This window comes from Theropithecus gelada, chromosome 2, assembly GCF_003255815.1.
Source record: "Theropithecus gelada isolate Dixy chromosome 2, Tgel_1.0, whole genome shotgun sequence".
NCBI lineage: Eukaryota > Metazoa > Chordata > Mammalia > Primates > Cercopithecidae > Theropithecus > Theropithecus gelada.
In genome coordinates, this window is record NC_037669.1 from 174,002,267 (window position 1) to 174,025,583 (window position 23,317).

The window sequence follows — 23,317 nt, forward strand, 5'->3', positions numbered from 1 at the left end:
CAGGTTTTTGTTTCTTTGTTTTTCCGTTTCTGGCTCAATAATTTCATCAAGATGTGTCTAGATGTGTGTCTTTTATTATTCCTTCAAGACTCCCAGTAGACCTTTACAACATGACTCACGTATAATGAAAATAAAGTGAACCTGTCCAAAAGTAACAAAATTATAACCAGATACCAAGAGCAAACATATTAAAGTATAAAATACTAAAGATTTCACTTGTTACGTGAGCTGCAGGATTCCACTGTTTATAGGAAAATCCATCAATTTGAATGTGGAGCTAATGTAACGAAAATAGAACAAAAAAACAAAATTATCTTTATTTGCAGATGATGTGACTGTGTACCTAGAATGACATATTCAACCAATTAGCACAAAAAAAAAAAAAAATTCATTTGGCCAGGCATGGTGGCTCATGCCTGTAACCCCAGCTACTTGAGAGACTGGCAGGGAATACCGCTTGAACCCAGGAGGCGGAGATTGCAGTGAGCCGAGACCGCGCCACTGCACTCCAGCCTGGGTGACAAAGCGAGACTCTGTCTCAAACAAAAACAAAAACAAAAACCAACAACAACAACAAAATAGATTTGAAGGCAGCCAATTACAAGATAAATTAAAACCAAAAGCTTTTCTTTAAGCAGTAACAGGCCAGGAATGGAGATAATCCTGCAACTTTGGTGGACCAACGCTGGAGGATCGCTTGAGGACAGGATTTTGAGACCAGTCTAGGCAACACAGAAAGACCTCGTTTACAAAAAAACAAAAACAAAAACAAAAAAACAAAACAAAACAATAAAAGATGAATAAATAAGGAAAAAAGGTATACAAAAATGGACTAAGAATATGAACCATGGCTGGGCACAGTGGCTCACATCTGTAATCCCAATACTTTGGGAGGCCGAGGCAGGCAGATCACTTGAGGTCAGGAGTTCGAGACCAGCCTGGCCAACATGGTGAAACACCATCTCCATCAAAAAAAAAAAAAAAAATTAGCCGGGCGTTGTGGCATGCTCCTGTAGTCCTGGCTACACGAGAGGCTGCAGTGGGAGGATCACTTGAACCTGGGAGGCAGAGACTGTAGTGACCCAAGATTGTACCACTGCACTCCAGCCTGGGAAACAGAGTGCGATTCTATCTTTAAAAAAAAAAAAAAGTATGAACCAAGTAATTCCCTTATGTAAAAATACCAATGGCCAATAGCTAAAGGGACACTCTCACTAGATGTTTAACAAATGGAATTTAAGACCCATGAGATTAGAAAAACAAATTTTTTTAACGGACCATACATGAGATTTAATTTTTTATTTCCATAAATTTTTTAAATTCACATTTAAAACTAGTAATGATAGGGAGACAGAGACACCCTTGTACTTCCTACTTAGGAATGTAAATTACCCAAAACTTTGGAGAGTAAGCTAGCAAGAATTCATTTACAAATTTTTCAGCATATATTTGGTGCAGCAATATTACTTCTGGGTATCTACTCAACAGAAACAAAACCAACAAAATATAAAGTCAAGAACGTTTGGGATTTTTTAAGACACGTTCGCAGGTACTGGGGAGCTCTGGTCAACCCACTCCTGCTCCTGACTCACATTATGTTCTTGAGTCATTGACGTTTGGTGTCACTGAGGAACAAGTTGGTCAGGAAGCAATACCATAGCCATGCTTCTAAAAATACTGGAAAGAACCAGAGGTGGCGATTCGACAAGTCAGAATTATGCTAAGCAGTCGCAACGTAAAATCCCTGAAAATGTGTGCTGGCTGGAACAGAGATGCAAAGGAAAAGAATCTTAAAAGGACCAGTTTAGATGCCTAAGACTTTGAGACTCACTACAAGAAAAACGGTGAAGGTCCTAAAACATGGGATTGCTTCCACATGAGAATCTACAAGCAACTCACAGACTTGGAAAGTCCTTCCAAGACTGTTAAACAGATTACTTCCATCACTACTGCACTAGGAATTGAGGCTGAAGTTACCACTGCAGACGCTTAACTATTTAATAAACTCATTACGAGCTGGGTTTAAAAAAATGTTTACTGTTCAAACTGGCAAAAACAAAGAATCTGAAAGCAAAAAGACAGAGGAATGGCTGATTACCATGGAATATTATAACTATACTATGAATAATGAGTTACAATTACAAAGTCCCATGCAATAGATGTCGGTAAAATATTAAGAAAAAAGCAGGGCCCGGTCGCAGTGGCTCATGCCTGTAATCCCAGCACTTTGGGAGGCGAGGCGGAGGCGGAGGTGGGCGGATCACCTGAGGTTAGGAGTAGAGACCAGCCTGGCCAACATGGCGAAACCCCGTCTCTACCAAAAACAGAAAAATTAGCGCCGGGCGCACTGGCTCACGCCTGTAATCCCAGCACTTTGGGAAGCCGAGGCGGGCAGATCACGAGGTCAGGAGACCCAGACCATCCTAGCTAACACCATGAAATCCCGTCTCTACTAAAAATACAAAAAATAAAATAAGCCAGGCGTGGTGGCGGGCGCCTGTACCCCAGCTACTCGGGAGGCTGGGCAGGAAAATGGCTTGAACCCGGGAGGCGGAGCTTGCAGTGAGCTAAGATGGCGCCGCTGCACTCCAGCCTGGGTGACAGAGCCAGACTCTGTCTCTTAAAAAAAAAAAAAAAATTAGCCGGACGTGGTGGCAGTTGCAGTGAGCCGAGATCGCACCACTGCACTCCAGCCTGGGCAACAAGAGTGAAACTCCACCTCAACAAAAACAAAAACAAAAAAAGCAAGCAAGCAAGCCCAATGTGGTGGCTAATATATGTAATCCTAGTGACACAGCCAAATAAAAATGGCTCCCAAGAAAATCTACGAGTTGCTTGCGCACTGGGAGGCTGAGGATGGGGTGGAGCCGCGAAAGTTCGCGCCATTTGCAAGGGGGAAGAGCCTGACCCCTCCCCTCCTGTTCCCATTTGCAGCAGGGAAGAGCGTGACTCCTCCTGTTCCGGGATAGTAACCTGGAATTCAATTGGTGAGATGGACAGCCTGTTAGCAGGACTCCATCTCACTTTGCTGTGTTGTTGTTTTCACCCAGTAAGTTCATAACTCCTCACCTTTCAAAATGTCTGCCTGCCTAATCTTTCCCTGCCGTTATCTACAACACCAGCACTTTGGGAGGCCAAGGTGGGCTGATTGCTTGAGCTCAGGGGTTTGAGAGCCAGCCTGGGCAACATAGAGAAACCCTGGTCTCTACCAAAAACACGAAAATTAACCAGGCGTGCCTGTTATCCCAGCTACTTGGAAGGCGGAGACACGAGAATCGCTAGAACCCAGGAAGCGGAAGCTAGTGAGTGGAGATTGTGCCACTGCACTCCAGCCTGGAGCAAGACTCCGTCTCAAAAAAAAAAAAAAAAAAGAAAACATGCTGTAGTTTTTTAATACCACATTTTCATGTTTTCGTAAGAATAAAACCCATTTGTGAGTGTTTATTTGAACACAAATATAGATGTTAGTCTGTTTCAACGAAGATGTTTTTCTTAAGATACTAAAGATCTAATTCAATGTAACATTTAATATAAAAGATAACTGATAATTCATTACGGGTGAAATAGTGACATTTTAGTCCGTTCTTCAAAACTACAATCAAGGCGGGGGGGCGGTAGCTCACACCAGTAATCCCAGCACTTTGGGATGCCAAGGCAGAGGTCAGGAGTTCAAGACCAGCCTGGCAAACATGGCAAACCCCTATCTCCACTAAAAATACAAAAATTAGCCAGGCGTGGTGGCGGGCGCCTATAATCCCAGCTACTCAGGAGGGTGGGTGAGGCAGGAGAATTGCTTGAACCTGGGAGGCAGAGGTTGCAGTGAGCCGAGATCGCACCACTGCACTCCAGCCTGTGCAACAGAGCGGGACTCCGTCTCAAAAAAAACAAAACAAAAAAAAAAAGCAAGCCAGCCAGTCCGGCGATGTCGGTAAATCCTAGTAAGACAGTCAAGTAAAAAGAGCTCCCAAAATAATCTACGAGGACTGGGAGGATGGGGGATGGGCTGGAACCGCGAAACGTTCGCGCCATTTGAAGTGGGGGAAGAGCCCGGCCCCTCCTATTCCGGGATAGCAACCTAGAATCCAATTGGTGAGATGAACAGCCTGTTAGCCAGGACTCCATTTCACTTTCCTGTGTTGTTCTTTCTTTTTCGCCCAATAAATTCGTAACCCCTCACCTTTCAAGGTATCTGTGTGCCTAATCTTTCCAGGCCGTGTGACAAAAACCTGTTTTTTTCTACAATATCAGCACTTTGGGAGGCCAAGGCGGGCGGACTGCTTGAGCTGAGGGGTTTGAGACCAGCTAGGACAACATGGCGGAACGCTGGTCTCTACCAAAAACACGAAAATTATCCAGGCGTGCCTGTAATCCCGGGCACCCAGGAGGCTGAGCCACGAGAATAGCTTGAACCCAGGAGGCGGAGGTTGCAGTGAATCGAGATGGCGCCACTGCACTCCAAGCCCGGGAAACAGAGCAAGACTCTGTCTCAAAAAAAAAATAGTAATAATAAAAAACAAACCTACAATCAATTCTTGTTTTAAGTAGATACAACTTCAATAAAAAAGCAAGTAACATTTTTGAAAAAACATTTCACAAGGTCAGCTACCTACAGAAGGTGGTTCAAAATTTTCCTAACCATTTTCCCATTTTCCAAAAACTGGTAGGCACAGTAAAAAAAATAAATAAATAAAATACTAACATTTTTACTGCTTTACAATCATTAAATTATATAATCAAATTAACTGATTTTTTGAAATCTTAAAATCAAGAAAATGAAATACTACATAGCTTAAATTTCTAATTGTGAATTTCAATTGGCCAAAGGGCGGGGGGAAACCAAGAAATTTTAAATTAGGTAGAAAACTGTACAGGAATTAAAGTGATTAAGAAAGCATATGTGGTATCCATTTAAGTTCCTTTACAGATGGGAAATTACTTTTTCTGTATAGGAACGTAATACAGGAATGTAATTAGATGAAATGATACTGCTGACAAAGCAGAGGGCCCATGTTTCTCTTTATATGACAGAAAAGGGGGGGTACATTAAGGTGCACAATTTTAATTATGAGAAGATATGTTTAAATTCTTTAAAATTTTTACTTTCTTGGATGGGTGCAGTGGTTCACGCCTTCAATTCTAGCACTTTGGGAGGCTGAGGTAGGTGGATCACCTGAGGTCAGGAGTTCGAGACCAGCCTGGCCAATATGACAAAGCCCGTCTCTATCAAAAATACCAAAATTAGCCATCTCCATAAAAAAAATACCAAAATTAGCTCAGTGTGGTGGTGTGCGCCTGTAGTCCCAGCTACTAGGGAGGCAGAGACAGGAGAATTGCTTGAACCTGGGAGGCAGCAGTTACAGTGAGCCAAGATCCCGCCATTGCATTCCAGCCTGGGCAAAAGAACAAGACTCCGTCTCGAGGAAAAAAAACAAAATTGTTTTATTTTCTTTATATTTTCCTAAACTCTTTAGAAATAAAAGTTTGGGAAGAATAATCTCCATTAATAATGGATGGGTAAGGAAGTTCGTTTTATTTAGTATTCCACAGTCATACACTGTGGTTGTTACTAGCTTTTATAATAGTCTTACACTAAACAATTTTAGAAGCAAGTATTACTCTCCCAAATATGTGAAAGAAACTTGAGACTCAGAAAAGTTAAATAATTTTCTCAAGGTCCCATTGCTTCAGCTTGGATAAGATATAATTTAAAATCATGTCCCACCTCCAGGGACAATGCACTTTTCACTGGGCCACTTACAAACATTATTTTTAATTCTCACAAAAACTCCTTATGGTAACACAGCTGATCATTATTCAAATCAGGGGTATCTGATTTCAAAGAGCCCATGTTCATTCCACTAGGCCACATACCTTCCCCTATATTAAACTACATATAATTTTACTCACATGCCTTATTTATGGAATTGTAAGTAAAACATAATTAAATCAATCACAAAAATTTTCACTTCATTATTTTAAAACACTTTGCTAGCAATTCAGTAACAGCTAATAAAACTGAAATCACAGCAATAAGCAGCATAAATGTCAACAAGAAAAGAGGAAGGAGAAATCCCATAAAACAAATGGAAACCTGTATCACTTCAAAACATATGTTTCAGTGAGGAGTACAGCCAGTCCACTCCTTTCACACTGCTAAATAGCACTGCTGAGTTCACATTGCTTAATTTGGGCAACCATTTCAGTATTTTAACACCACTAAAATTTAGGCTTCACCAATATATAAGATCACCATCTAGTGGTTATGATTAGAACCATGGAATTTTTCTCTCTTGCTATGGTTATGGTTAAGAGAATGACTCTAAAGGCAAAGAAATTCTGAGTTTGAAAAAACTTCTCTAGTAGTTGCTTTAAGAAAGCTGTACATTTAATTTCATTCAGAAAAACAATTATCAAGGCAAAGTACTATTAAATATTTCATTTTTATATTAGCCAAATTTAGGACATAGTAGAGTAGTATTCAGATGGGCATTTTATATGTAAATAAAATCCTCTCAGGTTCAACAGATTCTCCTGCCTCAGCCTCCCAAGTAGCTGGGATTACAGGTGCATGCCACCACACCCAGCTAAGCTAACTTTTGTATTTTTAGTAGAGATGATGTTTCGCCATGTTGGCCGGGCTGGTCTTGAACTCCGGACCTCAAGTGATCAGCCCGCCTCGGCCTCCCGAAGTGTTGGGATTACAGGCATGAGCCACCGAGACCAGCCTTATAAATTCTTATTAAGAGATTAAAACAATCTATACCTGTTTGACAACAGCTTCTAATTAATGACATAATCCAAAAATTATCTCCACAAATTATATTATATTAGGATAAAATTAAGACTAGATACTGAAAAACTGTACATAAACATGCAATGCAATTTGTCAACCAATTTATTTTGGCTGAAGACTATGATCTAAGCTGACCTGTCACACTTAGTCAAGAGACTGAGGTGGAGGATTGCTTGAGCCCAGGAATTAGAGCTGCACTGTGCTTTGAAGCCACCTGTTAATAGCCACTGTACTCCAGCCTAGACAACATGGCTCTAGGAAGAAATTAATAGTAATCATAATAATGTAGGTTCTAGATCTAGTAAGATTGCCTAAATTGAAATCCTGGCTCTTCACTTACTTACTAGGCTGGGTAGATTACTTAGTCTCACTGGATCTGTCTCCTCATCTGTATAATGGGGTAACAACAATACTTATACAAATGATAGGCTAAAAAAAAAATTAAACAAGATGTTGCATGTAATGAATATAGTTTAGAAACATTTCTGGTACAATATAAGCATTCAATGAAATACTAGGGGTGGGGCGTGGTGGCTCACTATTCTCTATTCTGTTCCTTTCTTTTCTAACACTTACAATCCACTAAATTGTTTTTACAAATTATTAGTAAGTCACAATCTGCAGTTTGGAAAAGATTCAATCTGCAGTAAGGAACAGATTCAGAAAATGAATATTTGGGGTATATCCTTCCTGAATTTTATTTAACAATAACTACATTAAAGCAGGCAGAGGCTAGTCGGGATTTCAGCCCCACAGCTATTCTGCTTGGAGAACAAGGTGAAAGGGGGCAAATTTGAAGCTTTTTTTGTTTGTTTTTGAGACGGAGTGAATTTCACTCTTGTTGCCCAGGCTGGAGTGCAATGGGACGATCTTGGTTCACCACAACCTCCGCCTCCTGGGTAACTGGATTACAGGCATGCACCACCATGCCCAGCTCATTTTGTACTTTTAGTAGAGATGGGGTTTCTCCATGTTGGTCAGGCTGGTCTCGAACTCCCAACCTCAGGTTATCCGCTCGCCTTGGCCTCCCAAAGTGCTGGGATCACAGATACACCATCAACAAAGTGAGTAATAAAATTCCCATTACAGGTCCCAGGCCTGCATTTTATAAACTGTGGTTCACGTTACTTTGTTTCAGATGACAAACTAAAGCAAAAGCTTTCACATTTGAGTGACTGAAGGCATTAAACAGTAAATGACTCCTAACCAACAGGCCCAACAAAAATTTGTCAACCAATGCTCATCTTCTACACTTGATATGCCATTCCTGTGAGGCCGATTGAAAAAGCTGAAAATAAGGCCGGGCGCGGTGGCTCACGCCTGTAATCCCAGCACTTTGGGAGGCCGAGGCGGGCGGATCACAAGGTCAGGAGATCGAGACCACAGTGAAACCCCGTCTCTACTAAAAATACAAAAAAAAATTAGCCGGGCGCGGTGGTGGGCGCCTGTAGTCCCAGCTACTCAGGAGGCTGAGGCAGGAGAATGGCGTGAACCCGGGAGGCGGAGCTTGCAGTGAGCCGAGATCGCGCCACTGCACTCCAGCCTGGGCGACAGCGCCAGACTCCGTCTCAAAAAAAAAAAAAAAAAAAAGAAAAAGCTGAAAATATTATCATTCTGGCTTTATATGAAAATCTTCTCAATAAACAGTATTTACTCCTCCAATCAGCTATTTATTCTAAATTAGCAGAGAGGCAGCAATCTCCCATCTGAAATTCACTGCTACCAAATTACAATCTCAAACTGCCCCTCACTGTTCACATCTCATAACCATAACAAAGAAAGCACTGGCATGGTATAAAACAATCCCTCAGTGCTAATCCAGTCAATACTCATTTCTTAACCTTTTAAGCCATTTATTGCTAAACCAATTCAATTAGCAAATGATAGCAAATAAATTATATAAAAATTGAATACATAAGCTTAAGTCAGTGACAAGATACTAAATTTTAAAATGTCTTTTTTAAATTGAATGCAGCTGGTTGCAGCAACGCACACCTGTAATCCCAGCGCTTTGGGAGGACAAAGCAGGCTGATCACCTGAGGTCAGAAGTTCGAGACCAACCTGGCGAAACCCTATCTGTACAGGTTGCATCACTGCACTCCAGCCTGGGCGACAGAATGAGACTCCGTCTCAAAATATATACATATAAATAAAAATATATATAGAAATAAAAATAAAATTAAATAAATTGAATGCAATGATATAGTGTATAATTTGCATTTTCAGCCGTGATCTGAAATGACGAAATTTAATCTAAAAATAATTTCCTCCACTCCCTTTACGACCTTATCTCCCACCTCTTGCCATCACACCTCCAATACGAATTCACATTCCGATGGGCCTATACTTTGCTATGGAATCATATTAAAATACTGTTTTAATTTCTAATCAATGAAACAATTTCTATTTGTATCTTACCTCTATCGAAATTGCTTTTCAAAAAAGAATTGAATCAGGCTGGGCACAGTGGCTCATGCCTATAATCCCAGCACTTTGGCAGGCCAAGGCGGGAGGATCATCTGAGGTTAGGAGTTTGAGACCAGCCTGGCCAACATGGCGAAACCCCATCTATACTAAAAATACAAAAATTTAGCTGGGTGTGGTAGCGCAAGCTAATAATCCCAGCTACTCGGGAGGCTGAGGCAGGGGAATCGCTTGAATCTGGGAGGCAGAGGTTGCAGTGAGCCCAGATCACGCCACTGCACTCCAGCCTGGGCGACAGAGGGAGACTCTGTCTCAAAAAAAAAAAAAAAAAAATTAGAATCGGTTTAAAAAATGGAAGAAAATATCTATCTCAAAAATTGATAAGCTGGGCATGGTATGTGTGTATGCACCATTAGTCTCAACTACTTGGGAGGCTGAGGCCAGAGGACCACTTGAGCCCAGGAGTTCAAGGCTCCTGTGCACTATGATTATGCCTGTGAATAGCCACCACATTCTCACCTGTGCAACATAGCAAGACCTCATCTCTTAAAAAAAAAAAAAAAAAAATGCAATTAATAAAGTCAGTACATATACGACCGGCTCTTTAAAACAAGTTGAATTACTTTAAAATTCCTACTTTAATGACCCCTTTGAGAAATCACATTTTTGTAAAATAGAAAGGCAGCTTGTGGTCAGGCTCACACCCATAATCACAACACTTTGGAAGGCTGAGGCAGGCGTATCACTTGAGCTCAGGAGTTCGAGACCAGCGTGGGCAACATGGCAAAACCAAAAATACAAAAAATTAGCCAAGTGTGGTGGGGCACGCCTGTAGTCCCAGCTACTTGGGAGACTGAGGTGGGAGGACTGTTTGAGCCGGGCCGGGGGTGGGGGGTGGAGGCTGTAGTGAGCCAAGATCATACCAGCATTCCAGCCTGGGTGACAGAGTGAGACCTGAGACCCCCATCTCAAAAAAAAAAGGCAGATTGAGTATATTAACCCAATAAAATTTAATGCTACATAGTTATTCTGGAAATTCCTAAACATCTTAAAGTTATCTAATGATCCAAACACATATATAAAATGACAAAGTACGTATGTGCACAAATTGTATGTGTACACAAATCAAAATTTAGATTATCACTTTACCCAAAAAAATTCATGGTAATTATTTCATATTATAGAAAAAATATATAAATGGTAAATTTAAGATGAAACTATGACTACGAACCCTTTATAAAGTATAATTTATTATCATCCTGCCTCAACAGAATAACAACTAGAAACTATCTTATGCCTATTCGGCCGAACACTATGCTAAGCTCTCTGACTTTCTATACCCTGTACACTAAATTTTGAGAGTCTAACATTATCAAAAAGATACAGTAAGATCTCATCAAAACAGAATGAAGTGTCTACAACAAGCCAAGAATCAGAAAGCAGTCTTAGGAAGTAAAATTTGTGTCTCAGAGAGTAAATAAGTGAGATAACCGAGGCCTCCATCATCATCCCCATTAAATAACTGTGATTTTGTTATCAGTAACAAATCTACAGCAGATAAGAAATTCAATGATAAAACAGTTAAACACAGGGTAAGTTTTAAAAACAGTCTAAAGCTAGTGACAGTACTCTATTGTTAAAAGGAGAGATATATCACATTTTAAATATTTTGTCAAAATGGTTAAAACATTTAAAGGTAATCCCAGCACTTTGGGAGGCTGAGGAGGGCGCATCACGAGGTCAGGAGTTCGAGACGAGCCTGGTCAACATAGTGAAACCTGGTCTCTATTGAAAATACAAAAAATTAGCCCAGCATGGTGGCAGGCACCTGTAATCCCATCTACTCGGGAGGCTGAGGCAGGAGAAACACTTGAACCCAGAAGGCAAACGAGATCACGCCATTGCACTCCAGCTTGTGCAACAGTACGAGACTCCTGGAGACAGTGACTCCAGGACACAGTGTGAGGCTCTGTCTTAAAATAAATAAAAGAAGATAATTATATTACGCTTTAATGAGGCTTTTAAACATTTTTGTCAACATGTCATATCCTTTAAAATGTGAAGCTTTAGGCAATAAACCAGTATCAGGCCAGGTGTGGTGGCTCACGCCTATAATCCCAGCATTTTGCCAGATCACTTGTGGTCAGGAGTTGGAGACCTGTCTGGCCAACATAGTGAAACCCCATTTCTACTAAAAATACAAAAAAATTAGCCAGGCATGATGGCGCACACCTGTAATCCCAGCTACTTGGGAGGCCAAGGCAGGACAATCGCTTAAACCTGGGAGGTGGAGGTTGCAGTGAGCCGAGATTGCGCCACTGCATTCTGGGCAACAGAGCGAGACTCCGTTTCAAAAAACAAAAAAATGAAAAACAAAAACAATATCAAATCCCTACCCACAGAGTTATCTAGAATATCTAAATACCAGGGGTTTAAGGATAGTCAAGATTTTTTTTCTCTTTCCTCATTCTGTACACAAACTCTTTTAGAATTTTATTATGTAGGATACTCCATAAGAACACAGGCTGATTATTAATAGCAAGTTTCCAAGAGGCACATTTAGTATTTTATACACAGTATTCTACCTGATCCTAAGACGAGCCCTATGAGGTAAGTTTAATATAGTAATTCCAATTTGCAAATGAGAAAAGTGAGATTCAAAGATGTCAGTTGCCCAAAGCCACCTAAGTGGCAGATTAGAAATAGGCAACCCAGGTATATCTGAAACCCAAACATGTACTTGTTACATCTAGGTTAAGCCACCTCCAAATTTTACCTTGTTTTGAAAATGAGGGTTAGAGCCTATGATTATTTACTGAATTTTCTATTACTGAATAAATTGGCTCAATAAGATAAAATGAAAGGCCAAATGAAGGCCAATTTTAGACTGAATGAATCCCTTATTCCTAACAAATGACCAACTTCCCCAGATACAAACAGGCTTATAACAAAGTCTTATTCCAAGGATACTGCTAATGGCATATGCAAAAATGGATAAGGAAGTTTCTCTTGGACATTTTATAATCAAGCTCATTTGGGAATAATTATGAACAAAACAAAAATAAAGACAAAATATTACTGAAAGGACTCTACTGAGTCAGTGCATTGGCTAATTACAGCACCTGTATAAACATTTATGCATGGATTGGCAGGTTAGGGAGGCAGAGTCCAGGAAGGAAGAGGGTTCGCAAACCTCAAAATCACAAAATTAAAAGCAGATGAACAAAAAAAATTATATTATGTATGTAATAATTCTAAAGAATAGGATAGCATAATTTCAAACCAATACATACAACAGCTGACCTCTAGACTGAAATTGCTTGTCATTGGTGTTTTTATAATCATATATATCAAGTCACTGCTTTTCATAAAGTAAAATCACACGAGTATTAAGATTTAACCAAAATACCCAGTTTTCCAACAATCAATGTAAATTTATTTAAAAGTGGTGAAAATAGGATAAATTTTCATAAAATTTTCATTTTAATGGTGCTTAATATTCACTTGCCTAAAATTTTCTCTCAGGTTTAAAAAATGTTATGTACTCTTTGGAATCAATCCAACTTGCATTTACTGCATTTACTCAACATTCTCACTCAAGGAACCAAGGCAAGAAACATTCTCTTCTACTGGCAGTTGTATCAAGCAAAGCAGCATCCTTTTTCTTATTGGTTAATACTATAAATAAAAGTCATATAACATATTACTTGACTAAACAATTAACCAGCAGTATATTCACTTTCAAATCTTATTGAGTCGTAGTATCATCTGCTATCATTTGGCTCTGTGTCCCCACCCAAATCTCATGTCAAACTGTAATCCCCTCATGTTGAAGAAGGGGCCTGATGGGAGATGACTGAATCATGGGGGCAGATGTCCCCCTTGTTGTTCTCATTAGCTCTCATGAGATCTGGTTGTTTGAGAGTGTGTAGCACTTCCCACTTCTCTCTCTCCTGCCACTATGAGAAGACTTGCATACTTCCCCTTCTGCCATGTTTTGTTTCCTGAGTTCTCCTAGCCATGCTTCCTGTACAGCCTGCAGACCTGTGTGAGTCAATTAAACCCCTTTCCTTCATAAATTACCCAGTTTCAGGTAGTTCTTTATAGTGGTGTGATAACAGGCTAATAACATCATCCTAACATTCATCCATTGAACAAATATATTTGTTCAATGTGTTAGACCCTAGGCTAGACTTAATTGAGAATTTAGCAATGAATGACCCAGGAAAACTCTATCCCCAGCCATCTGGGAATCTGGAGGCAGAGAGGCAAATTTCAGATACTTAATTTCTATAACATTAGCAACTTAATTCACAAAACTTACGTAATAAAACCTTTTAAAAATAGAAGGAAACAACTACAGCTAAGTCTGAATTAATAACTTCAGCATTATTCTAGCCCCTCAGAATAAATAATGAAACTCCCCTGAAGGTTCTACCGTACTCTTCTTCTAATCCTAGCACTGGGCAGGAGGAATGTCATGTTTCGTGCATTTATGCAAATCCTAATGTAAGATTTATGATTTTGTCCTTTGTTGTGTGGCAAGTTAGTGAACAGGTAACTTTTTAGAGAAAGCCTGCTCTGAACAATGCATTGTATTAGGTCTCTCATTTAATCACTTATTATCTCTGTGTTAAAGATGGGAACTCACGGGCAGAGATTTTCTAAAAATTTTCAGGCCCTACCATTGGAGGCTAAGTTAAGATCTGAACCCATGGTTGATACCAAACCACTGCTCGTCCCCTTCTCGTTTCTCATTAGGCTGGAATAATCAAAGATCTCTGTTTGGCAATACCATTTAATATTAAGCTGCATTCTCTCCCCATCGAAGTTTAATGTCTTTATTTATTATAAGATTTCCCAGAGCCTTTTTTTTTTTTTTTTTTTGGAGATGGCGTCTCAGCAGGCTGGAGAGCAGTGGAGCGACCTTGGCTCACGAGCCCACCTTCATGCTCTTTTGAAAAACCATTCCACACTCCTTTCTGTAATGAAACAAAAGAGGCATCTTCCAAGTGTGAATCTACTGTCAAAAGTATAACCCCTTCTTATGTTCCTAATCAGAAAAGATACACAATTCGACAGCTTTTCCAAATTGGGAAATCTGGCTGAAAAGAAGCAATATAGTCATGGAATCTGGAGAGAGGGAGAAGACAACTTCTCTACTGCCCTTAAGATGTGAGTGAACAGAATCAGAACACATGACACTAGTTCACATAAAATTCTCTGAAAAGTGAGGAAAAAAAAAAAAGGTCATTTAAAACATTAAAGCGGGCAGGGCACAGTGGCTTACACCTGTAATCCCAGCACTTTGGAAGGCTGAGTCGGGCGGATCACCTGAGATCAGGAGTTTGAGACCAGCCTGGCCAACATGGTGAAACCCTGTCTCTACTAAAAATACAAAAATTAGCCAGGTGTGGTGGCGTGCGCCTGTAATTCCAGCTACTTGGGAGGCTGAGGCAGGAGAATCGCTTGAACCCGGGTTGGGGGGAAGGAGGTTGCAGTGAGCCAAGATCACACCACTGCACTCCTGGGCGAAAGAGCGAGACCTCTCCTCAAAAAAAAAAAAAAAAAAAAAACCAACAACATTAAAGCATCTTCCCTATTTCACTATTAACAGTGGACTGTCCTTTAACCCCTTGATACTGAAAACTGCTTATGTACACTCACTAAAATGGCTTAAGAAAAATTAAAACATTTTAAAACATCCTCTTTGGAAGAAATCTGAAAATCTGCTTAAAACCAACAAACTAGGCCAGACGCAGTGGCTCACGCTTGTAATGCCAGCACTTTGGGAGGCCGAGGCAGATGGATCATCTGAGGTCAGGAGTTCAAGACCAGCCTGGCCAACATAGCGAAACCCTGTCTCTACTAAAAATACAAAAAAAAAAAAAAAAGAAGAGAGAGAAAGAGATGGGGGCATGGTGGCACACCCCTGTAATGCCAGCTGCTGGGGAGGCTGAGGCACAAGAATCTAGTGAACCCGGAAGGCAGAGGTTGCCATGAGTCAAGATCGCACCACTGCATTCCAGCTTGTGCGACAGAGTGAGACCCTGTCTTAGGAAAAAAAAAAAAAAAAGAAATGCCAAACTAGAACCTGTCTGTATTGGCATATTAGCTCCAGATAAAATGCAAATCTATATCATAAACACATTAACTTTCTAAACCAAGTACTGAAAAGATGTGTCGGCAAGGTGTAGTGGCTCACGCCTGTAATCCCAACACTTTGCCGGGTGGAGGAGGGTGGATCGCTTGAGCTAAGGAGTTCGACATCAGCCTGCACAAGATGTTGAAACCCTGCCTGTACTAAAAATACAAAAAATTAGCCAGACGTGGTGGTGTGCCTGTATTCCCAGCTACTCCGGAGGCTGAGGTGGGAGGATCACATGAGCCTGGGAAGTTGGGGCTACAGTGAGCCATGATGGTGCCACATGCCACTTTAGGGCAACCCTAAGGATGAGACCCTGCCTCAACAAAAAAAAAAGATTAGGCCACTCTCTTAACAGTCATTTGAAAATGTCTGGTCCATGGAAGGAAAGAGTCACTAATTTAAGCAACCTAGTCTACTCCTAACCCTCTGCTTAGGGAAGATTGTCAACAGCAGCACTGCCAAACACTACCATAAGACTATGTCAACCAAAGACCTCTTATGATTTGTCACCATTAAAATTGCAAATAATCCTAAATTTTCCCAAACTGCAAAAATGCAACAAAATACACAACATTGCCCTGCTAAATGAAAATAGAGGTAAAATTCACTGTAAGCTAGAATGTACACGCTCACTGCAAAACTAAAAATACTGTATGCATAAAAAGTGATAGCTACAGAGGAAATCGTAATCATCAAGAAACTATAGTATAAATCAAAAGTTACATTGATCTGTAACTAATCTTTAACATTAACCCTATGGAAATATCTGTAAGCGCCTAAATGGCCCACACAGTTTAGTCAGTTGCAGATCCTATCCACTTTAAGATCATATTTGTGGTAAGATACAGTAAGAAGGAGGGGGAGGAAAAGAGGAAGAAAACAACCCATTACAGGATGTTGACAATTATAACTAGCAAAGTTTTAGAATATATTGGTTAGCATACCACATACCACTAAAATAATATACCAGGTTCCTCCAATACCAGGTTACTTTGGCTCTGTATTCTAACCTATTCAACAACAAGAGTCTAATGTAACAAAATTCTCTAAGCTCTTAGAAGAAACCCTGTGTACTTCCCAGTCTCAATTACCAGGCAAAACAATTCATCAATGTCCTACAGCTTTGTTTCATCTTTTATTGAGACAGGGCTTCAATCTGTCACCCAGGCTGCGGTGCAATGGCATAATCACAGCACACTGCAGCCTCAACTTCCCAGGCTCAAGTGATCCTCCTGCCTCGGCCTCCCAAGTAGTTGGGACTACAGGCAAGCACCAACACACCTGGGGAATTATGTTTTGTAGAGACAGGGTCCCACGATGTTGCCCAGGCTGGTCTTGAACCCCCTAGGCCCAAGTGATCCTCCCACTTCAGCCTCCCAAAGTACAAGGGTTACAGGCATGAGCCACAGCACCCAGCCTTGTCCTACAGCTTCAGATTTGCTCTCTCCCTTTATTACAACTCCATGGATTGTGGTCCAAAGATACTTAGAATAAGGCAAAAGGGTAATTGAAATCCTGATACTATTCCTAGAGTGCTGTATCAATACCTAGTATCAATACCTAACTGCAGTTCCTCAAAGAGAATGCCTACTTACAGACCCACAAAAAAAACTTCCATTTGCCAATCAGTACTGGGTTGTCTGTCATTTATTCTAATGACTATTTTTTTTTTTTATTTCTTACAGACTCATGAAATGTTTTAACTGGCACTCACAAATGGAAAGCAGAAATGTAAATGCCATCACTGTGTTCACACCATATGCCAAAATAAACTCAGCAAAGGCAGAATTCTGTCTACCTTGTTTGACTCTATCCCCATTACCTAGCACCTATAGGATATTTAATAAATATGTGCAAAATGAATAAAATCATAACAAAATCATGGAAAAATATCATGGTCCCAAAACGTAAGTGGTATCAGAATTGTGTTAAATCATGCACTGCTTACAAGAAAGTATATTACCTGCTAAAACTTAGAAACCTTCTAAACTATGCTATTTATAATAGGATTTAACCTATATTGGAAAATAAGACTGACAACTACAACAAAAGAGACTGACAAATCAATTCCAAGTGAGGCTTACAATTATGAGGCTTTATAGCAAAAGCAAAAGACAAGTTACATTTTTTCAAGATTAATGACTTTCCTCTCTCTATCCCAACACCCTGATCAGTGAAAATTATAGAATTTTAGGAGCAGAAGAAACCATAGAGGCTAAACTATGAAACAGATGGGCTCCAATTTCAGAGTAATATAAACTGCCACCAATCTATTCCACATTTTTTTGCATAATTACAAATCTAAGATGAGATTTTATGAATATTAATTTGTTCTACTTTTTTGGCTGCTGAGCAGTCTGCTGCAAGTTAGAATTATGACTGATGAATATCATAATCTCTCTTTTATGACTTTCATTTACCAAAACTGGGTGAGCGAAGATTTTACCAACGCCAATAGTTCCTCTTTCCTGTTTTCAAGTCAGTTCAACCTACAGCTTTACTATTCTCCCATTCTATTCTTAGACCATATGCTAGTTTACTGTATTTGATTTCTATTATTTATTTATATATGTTAACTGTAGCCAAGCCTTATCTTCTCAAAGACTTAGGAGGTTTACCCTCCTAAAGTGCTCCCCTACCACGTCACTAACAGCAGTGTTTAGTAATTCCTTTGTCATCTGTCTCCCAACTCAAATATCACTTCTATCAGGATAGAGTTGGGTCGGGTGCCATGGCTTACGCCTGTAATCCCAGCACTCTGGGAGGCTGAGGTTGGTGGATCACCTGAGGTCAGGAGTTTGAGACCAGCCCAACCAACAGTGAAATTCCGTCTCTACTAAAAATACAAAATTAGCCAGGTGTGGTGGCACATGCCTGTAATCCCAGCTACTCGGGAGGCTGAGGCAGAAGAATCACTTGAACCCAGGGGGGTGGAGGTTGCAGTGAGGCAAGATCAGGCCATTGCACTCCAGCCTGGGCGACAGAGCAAAACGCCGTCTCAAAAATATATAAATAAATATTAGGATGCAGTTGGTTCTGCCTTGTTGGACACTACAGTAAATAGCGTAAATAACAGTCTAAATAGCATAAATACTAGTCCAAATAAGTGTTATTACAATGAATGAATAATTTGGAGGGCAATGGCCTTATCATATGCTTCCTCTAGTAGCTAGGCAGGCAATACTTGAGAACACACCATAGTTTCTACCCAGCTCTGTGAAAACTCGAATGCACTTTACTGCTCGATTGAAATTAAGAACAGACAACATCACACTTGAAACACACAGAGAAAGTGATATAAAACAGTTTATTCAAAGGCAACACAAAGAATTACAGAAGGCCAGGCGAGGTGGCTCACGCCTGTAATCCTAGCACTTTGGGAAGGCCGAGGGAGGCGGGCGGACTGCCTGACGTCAGGAGTTCCAGACCAGTCTGAGCAACATGGCGAAACTCCGACTCTACTAAAAATACAAAAAATTAGCTGGGTGTGGCGGTGCGTGCCTGTAATCCCTCCTACTCCGGAGGCTGAGGCGGAAGAATGGCTTGAACCCGGGAGGCAGAGGTTGCAGTGAGCCGAGATCGCACCACTGCACTCCAGCCTGGGCGACAGTGCAAGACTCTGTACCAACATAATAATAATAATAATTATTATTATTATTATATAATTATTATTATTATTATTATTACAGATTATTTAGGATGAGTTTGCAGTATTCCATTACCATCACTGTGAATGATCTTCCAATAAACACTGCTAAATGACTTCACTGTCTGGTGACTGAGTTTTCCTCTGTTAGAGAACTTATATGAACGTACTGAACTCGTGAATGACTACTTTCCATAACCTTAACAATAATCCTGAAAGTTAAAAGGGAAAGCCGGCAGGCAGTTTTAAAGACAACTCTTGAATAAAAACATAGAATTAATTTTTCTCTTACTTGTGAAAGACCGGACAATTTTCCCTGCAACCTTCCCGCCTTTGCTGGTTGCATAGTAAAAATTAGAAGTAGGAAAATTTAGAATACTTCCATCTCCTTTGAGTCACGAACTTGGAAAGGAGAGACAACTGCGGGGACAGACGCATGTGCTCTAATGAAAGCAGGAAGTCCGCTTCTTGAGCATGGGCCATTCACCCATCATCACAAATGGGAACACCGGCCTTAAGTCCATCCCCATTCCCTTCTAACCCTGAAGCCAAAGCCAGTCTCAGTAGGAAACGCGATTTTGCTAGATGAGTTAGAGAAGGAGCACCAGACAGCTCAGGACACCCTCCTCCTTCTACTTGGCCTGCGGCAGGAGGATACTCCCCGGGTTCCAGCCAGTGGAGAAGGCGGACCCGGCAGGCAACAGCGAAACAGCCTTGGCCGGGAAGGAGCGCGGCCAGTCCACGCGGCCGGAGAACTCACCGAACAAAGCGCACCGCGGAGCGGGAGGGGACACTCGGAAAGAGGGGAAAAGATTCAACCAGCTCTTCACCACTGCCTGGGGCTAGAGACAGGTGGAGCCGCCGTCCTCCTTAGAAGGAGAAGAAAGATAGGTTTTCGAGGGCTAATCTGAAACTCCTGCGCCAAAGCAACCGGAACCAGGACCCCGCATGGGGAGCGCGCTGAGAAACAGGGGAGGCGAGCACTGAGGAAAGGGATGGATGGTCGGGGTCACTGGCGGCCTCTGCGGGGATGTCGGGGTCCAGCCTGAGCCGCGCAGAGGATGCCCGCGGCGCGCCTCCGGCCGCCCCGACTTGGGCCTCCCGGGCGCAGCCGCCGGCCCCCTCGCACCCGCGCCCCAGGCCGCCACACAAAGGGGACGGCGAGGCGCGTCGGCCGCCGGGAGGTGGAGGGGCGACGGGCCTGGGACTAGGTGGCCGAGCCGCGACGGCCGCCGCGCCCCCCGCCTTTGTCTGCCTCGCCCCGCGCCCTACCCCCGCCGAGGAGCCCCACCGCCGCGGCGCCCTCACCCTGCTCGTTACCCGGGTGAGTAGCGGTCTCATCTGCTCGCCGGCCCCATCAGCCTCCATGGCCGGCCGGCCAGCCCGTGACGGCCGCTACGGTATTGCCCCGCGCGGTCTGCCTGCTTCTGCCGCTGCTGCCGCCGCCGCCGAGCCCCCGGCGCGCGAGGAGAAACGTGGGTGCGTCCGTGCGCGAGGTGTGCGCGCGTGGGGAGAGCCGGGCGCCGGGCGCGGGAGACGCGGGGCGTGCGTGTGCGCGCTGCGACCGCTGGGCTGGCTCTCGCAGAAGAGCGAGGCCGCGGCGTGGAACCTGGAGCTAGAACTGAGCGAACCGAAGGACCGAGCGGGAAGGAGGAGAGTCGCGTAGCAGGAGGGGTTCGGGGGCGGAGCCGCAAACCGTGACGAGCGCGGCCCCAGGGCCAGGCAAGACACGCCCTCCTCCCCGCCTCCTAGGGTCACGCCCCCTGCCAGTCTGGCACCGCCAGCCTCCTCAGCGCGCCCGCGGGCCGCGCCGCTAGGCCACCCGGAGATGGGGCGGGAGGGAGGCGGAAAGGATATTTGTCCCAGCCAATCGGCGGCTGGCGGACTTCCGCCCAACTCCCCCGTGCCACCTCCTCAGGACGCCCCGCCCCTCTTTGTATAAGCTTAATTGACCGAAGCTGAGCGTCTAACTAGTTTTTCAAGTCGGAAGCTCCCCTGACGTTCTCAATGGGGTGGGGGGTCACCACCTCCCTTGGCTCCTAACTACATTCTTTAGAGACTGCAGGGAAGGAGGACTCCACCTCTCTCAAGGACGCCCAGGATAACCTCCGAAGCAACTAACGGGTCTTCACGACTCCTGAAAGTTTCTTTTCTGTAAGTCCAGTAGGCACAAACCCCAACTCGGGGACCGTGAAAGATGGGGTACACTTGACCAGGTGTCCTCCTGTGCTTGCTCGCCCACTGAGCACCATGACAGCTGCCACTTTTTTTTTTTTTTTTTTTGAGACGGAGCCTTGCACTGTCGCCCAGCCCAGGTTGGAGTGCAATGGCATGATCTCGGCTCACTGCAACCTCCGCTGCCTGGATTCAAGCTATTCTCCTGCCTCAGGCTCCTGAGTAGCTGGGACTACAGATGTGCGCCACCACCCCCAGCTACTTTTTGTATTTTTAGTAGAGACGGGGTTTCATCGTGTTGGCTAGGCTGGTCTGGAACTCCTGAGCTAAGGTGATCCACCCGCCTCGGCCTCCTGAAGTGCTGGGATTACAGGTGTGAGCCACCACACCCGGCCAGCTGCCACATTCTTGAGTCCACCCTGTAGGGCGTCTCTCAAATATCCCTTCTGTAACGGGATGATTCTAATACCTGCCACACAGGCTCATTGAAGGATTAAGGGGATTTCTATTCATAAAAGTGCCTGGCACATAGCATCCTGATAATTGTCATTATTATTAACAGGTTTCTCTTGAGTGTTTCATAAAGATAGGGAGAGGTTTGGCCGGGCGCTTACGCCTGTAATCCCAGCAGTTTGGGAGGCCGAGGCTGGTGGATCACCCGAGATCAGGAGTTCGAGACCAGCCTGACCAACATGATGAAACTCCGTCTCTACTAAAAACACAAAAATTAGCCCGGCGTGGTGGCATGCGCCTGTAATCCCAGCTACTCAGGAGGCTGAGGCAGGAGAATCGCTTGAACCCAGGAGGCGGAGGTTGCAGTGAACTGAGATCACACCACTGCACTCCAGCCAGGGCGACAGAGCTAGACCCTGTCTCAAAAAAATAAAAAATAAAATAAAAAAAGATAAGGAGAGATTTAGTTGGAAAGAACTGAAGCCGTGCAATGGAAGGATATATAAATACATCATCGGATCCGGAGCTTACATCCTATTCATCTCCAACAGGGTATTAGTAAAGCTTTTTGTCAGCAATAGGTAGCTAGGTATGCTGGATGACTCATTCCTTGTTTGGGCCCTAGTCCCCTTTTGTCCTAAATTTCCCAGAGTTACTTCTAGTCCAGCACACATTGTTCACTTACTTGTACAAGAGCAGATGTGCCTCTATTAATAGCTACTATGTAAAGAGGCCTACAATTAGAGACTGTGACATTTGGCAAACATATTTCATCTCTAATCCTCACAATACTGCAAAATATCTGCCGTCCTCTTTTTCTTCAGTGAGGCGGCCGAGCTGCAGACGCAGAGATGCAGATCTTTGTGAAGACACTTACGGGCAAGACCATCACTCTTGAGGTCAAGCCCAGTGACACCAATGAGGATGTCAAAGCCAAAATTCAAGACAAGGAGGGTATCCCACCTGACCAGCAGCATCTGATACTTGCCGGCAAACAGGTGGAGGATGGCCGAACTCTCTCAGACTACGACATTTGGGAAGAGTCCACCCTGCACCTGGTGCTGCGCCTGCGAGGTGGCATTATTGAGCCTTCCCTCCGCCAGCTCTTCCAGAAACGCAACTTTGACAAGATGATCTGCCGCAAGTGCTATGCTTGCCTGCACCCCCATGCTGTCAACTGCTGCAAGAAGTGTGACCACACCAACAACCTGCACCCCAAGAAGAAGGTCAAGGCTCTTCCTCGAAGGGCAGCCTCCCTGGAGCCTCAATAAAGTGTCTCTTTCGTTGACTGGAGCAGCGAAAACAAACAAACAAAAATACTACAAAATATGTTAGAGCTCCATTTACAGATGAGGAAGCTGAAACTCACAGAAATAACTGATTTTAAGTTCTGATGAGTGGAACTACTCTTACTATGGCACCATTCTTATTTATTTATTTTTGAGACGGAGTCTCGCTCTGTTGCCCACGCTGGAGTGTGGTGGCACCATCTCGGCTCACTGCAACCTCCGCCTCCCAGGTTCAAGCGATTCTCCTGCCTCAGCCTCACAAATAACTGGGATTACAGGTACCTGCCACTGCGCCCAGCTAATTTTTTGTATTTTTAGTAGAAATGGGGTTTCATCATGTTGGCCAGGCTGGTCTAGAACTCCTGACCTCAGGTGATCCACCTGCCTC

General features: G+C 43.1%; 2 protein-coding genes across 8 annotated transcripts in view; one reads left to right on the forward strand and one right to left on the reverse strand.

Annotated features, from left to right (window-relative positions):
* SLC4A7 (solute carrier family 4 member 7) overlaps positions 1 to 20,670 on the reverse strand; it is a 107,447-nt gene extending 86,777 nt beyond the window's left edge. For 4 of the 7 annotated variants that reach the window (XM_025375769.1, XM_025375772.1, XM_025375770.1 and 1 more), the window contains exon 1: positions 20,321 to 20,670. In XM_025375769.1, coding sequence (XP_025231554.1) covers positions 20,321 to 20,380 — 60 coding nt within the window. In that variant the 5' untranslated portion in view covers positions 20,381 to 20,670. The remainder of the gene's footprint in view (positions 1 to 20,320) is intronic. The other 3 variants (XM_025375773.1, XM_025375776.1, XM_025375775.1) reach the window with 1 other exon arrangement.
* A 1,788-nt stretch (positions 20,671 to 22,458) lies between these two features.
* LOC112619417 (ubiquitin-like) lies at positions 22,459 to 22,911 on the forward strand. The gene has a single exon (XM_025377386.1). It carries the CDS (start codon positions 22,492 to 22,494, stop codon positions 22,909 to 22,911), a length of 420 nt encoding a protein of 139 aa, XP_025233171.1. The 5' UTR covers positions 22,459 to 22,491.
* Positions 22,912 to 23,317: the final 406 nt, after the last annotated feature.

What these genes read in the sequence shown, in the direction of transcription:
- LOC112619417 (XM_025377386.1), top strand. Translation starts at nt 22,492, where the DNA reads ATGCAGATCTTTGTGAAGACACTTACGGGCAAGACCATCACTCTTGAG.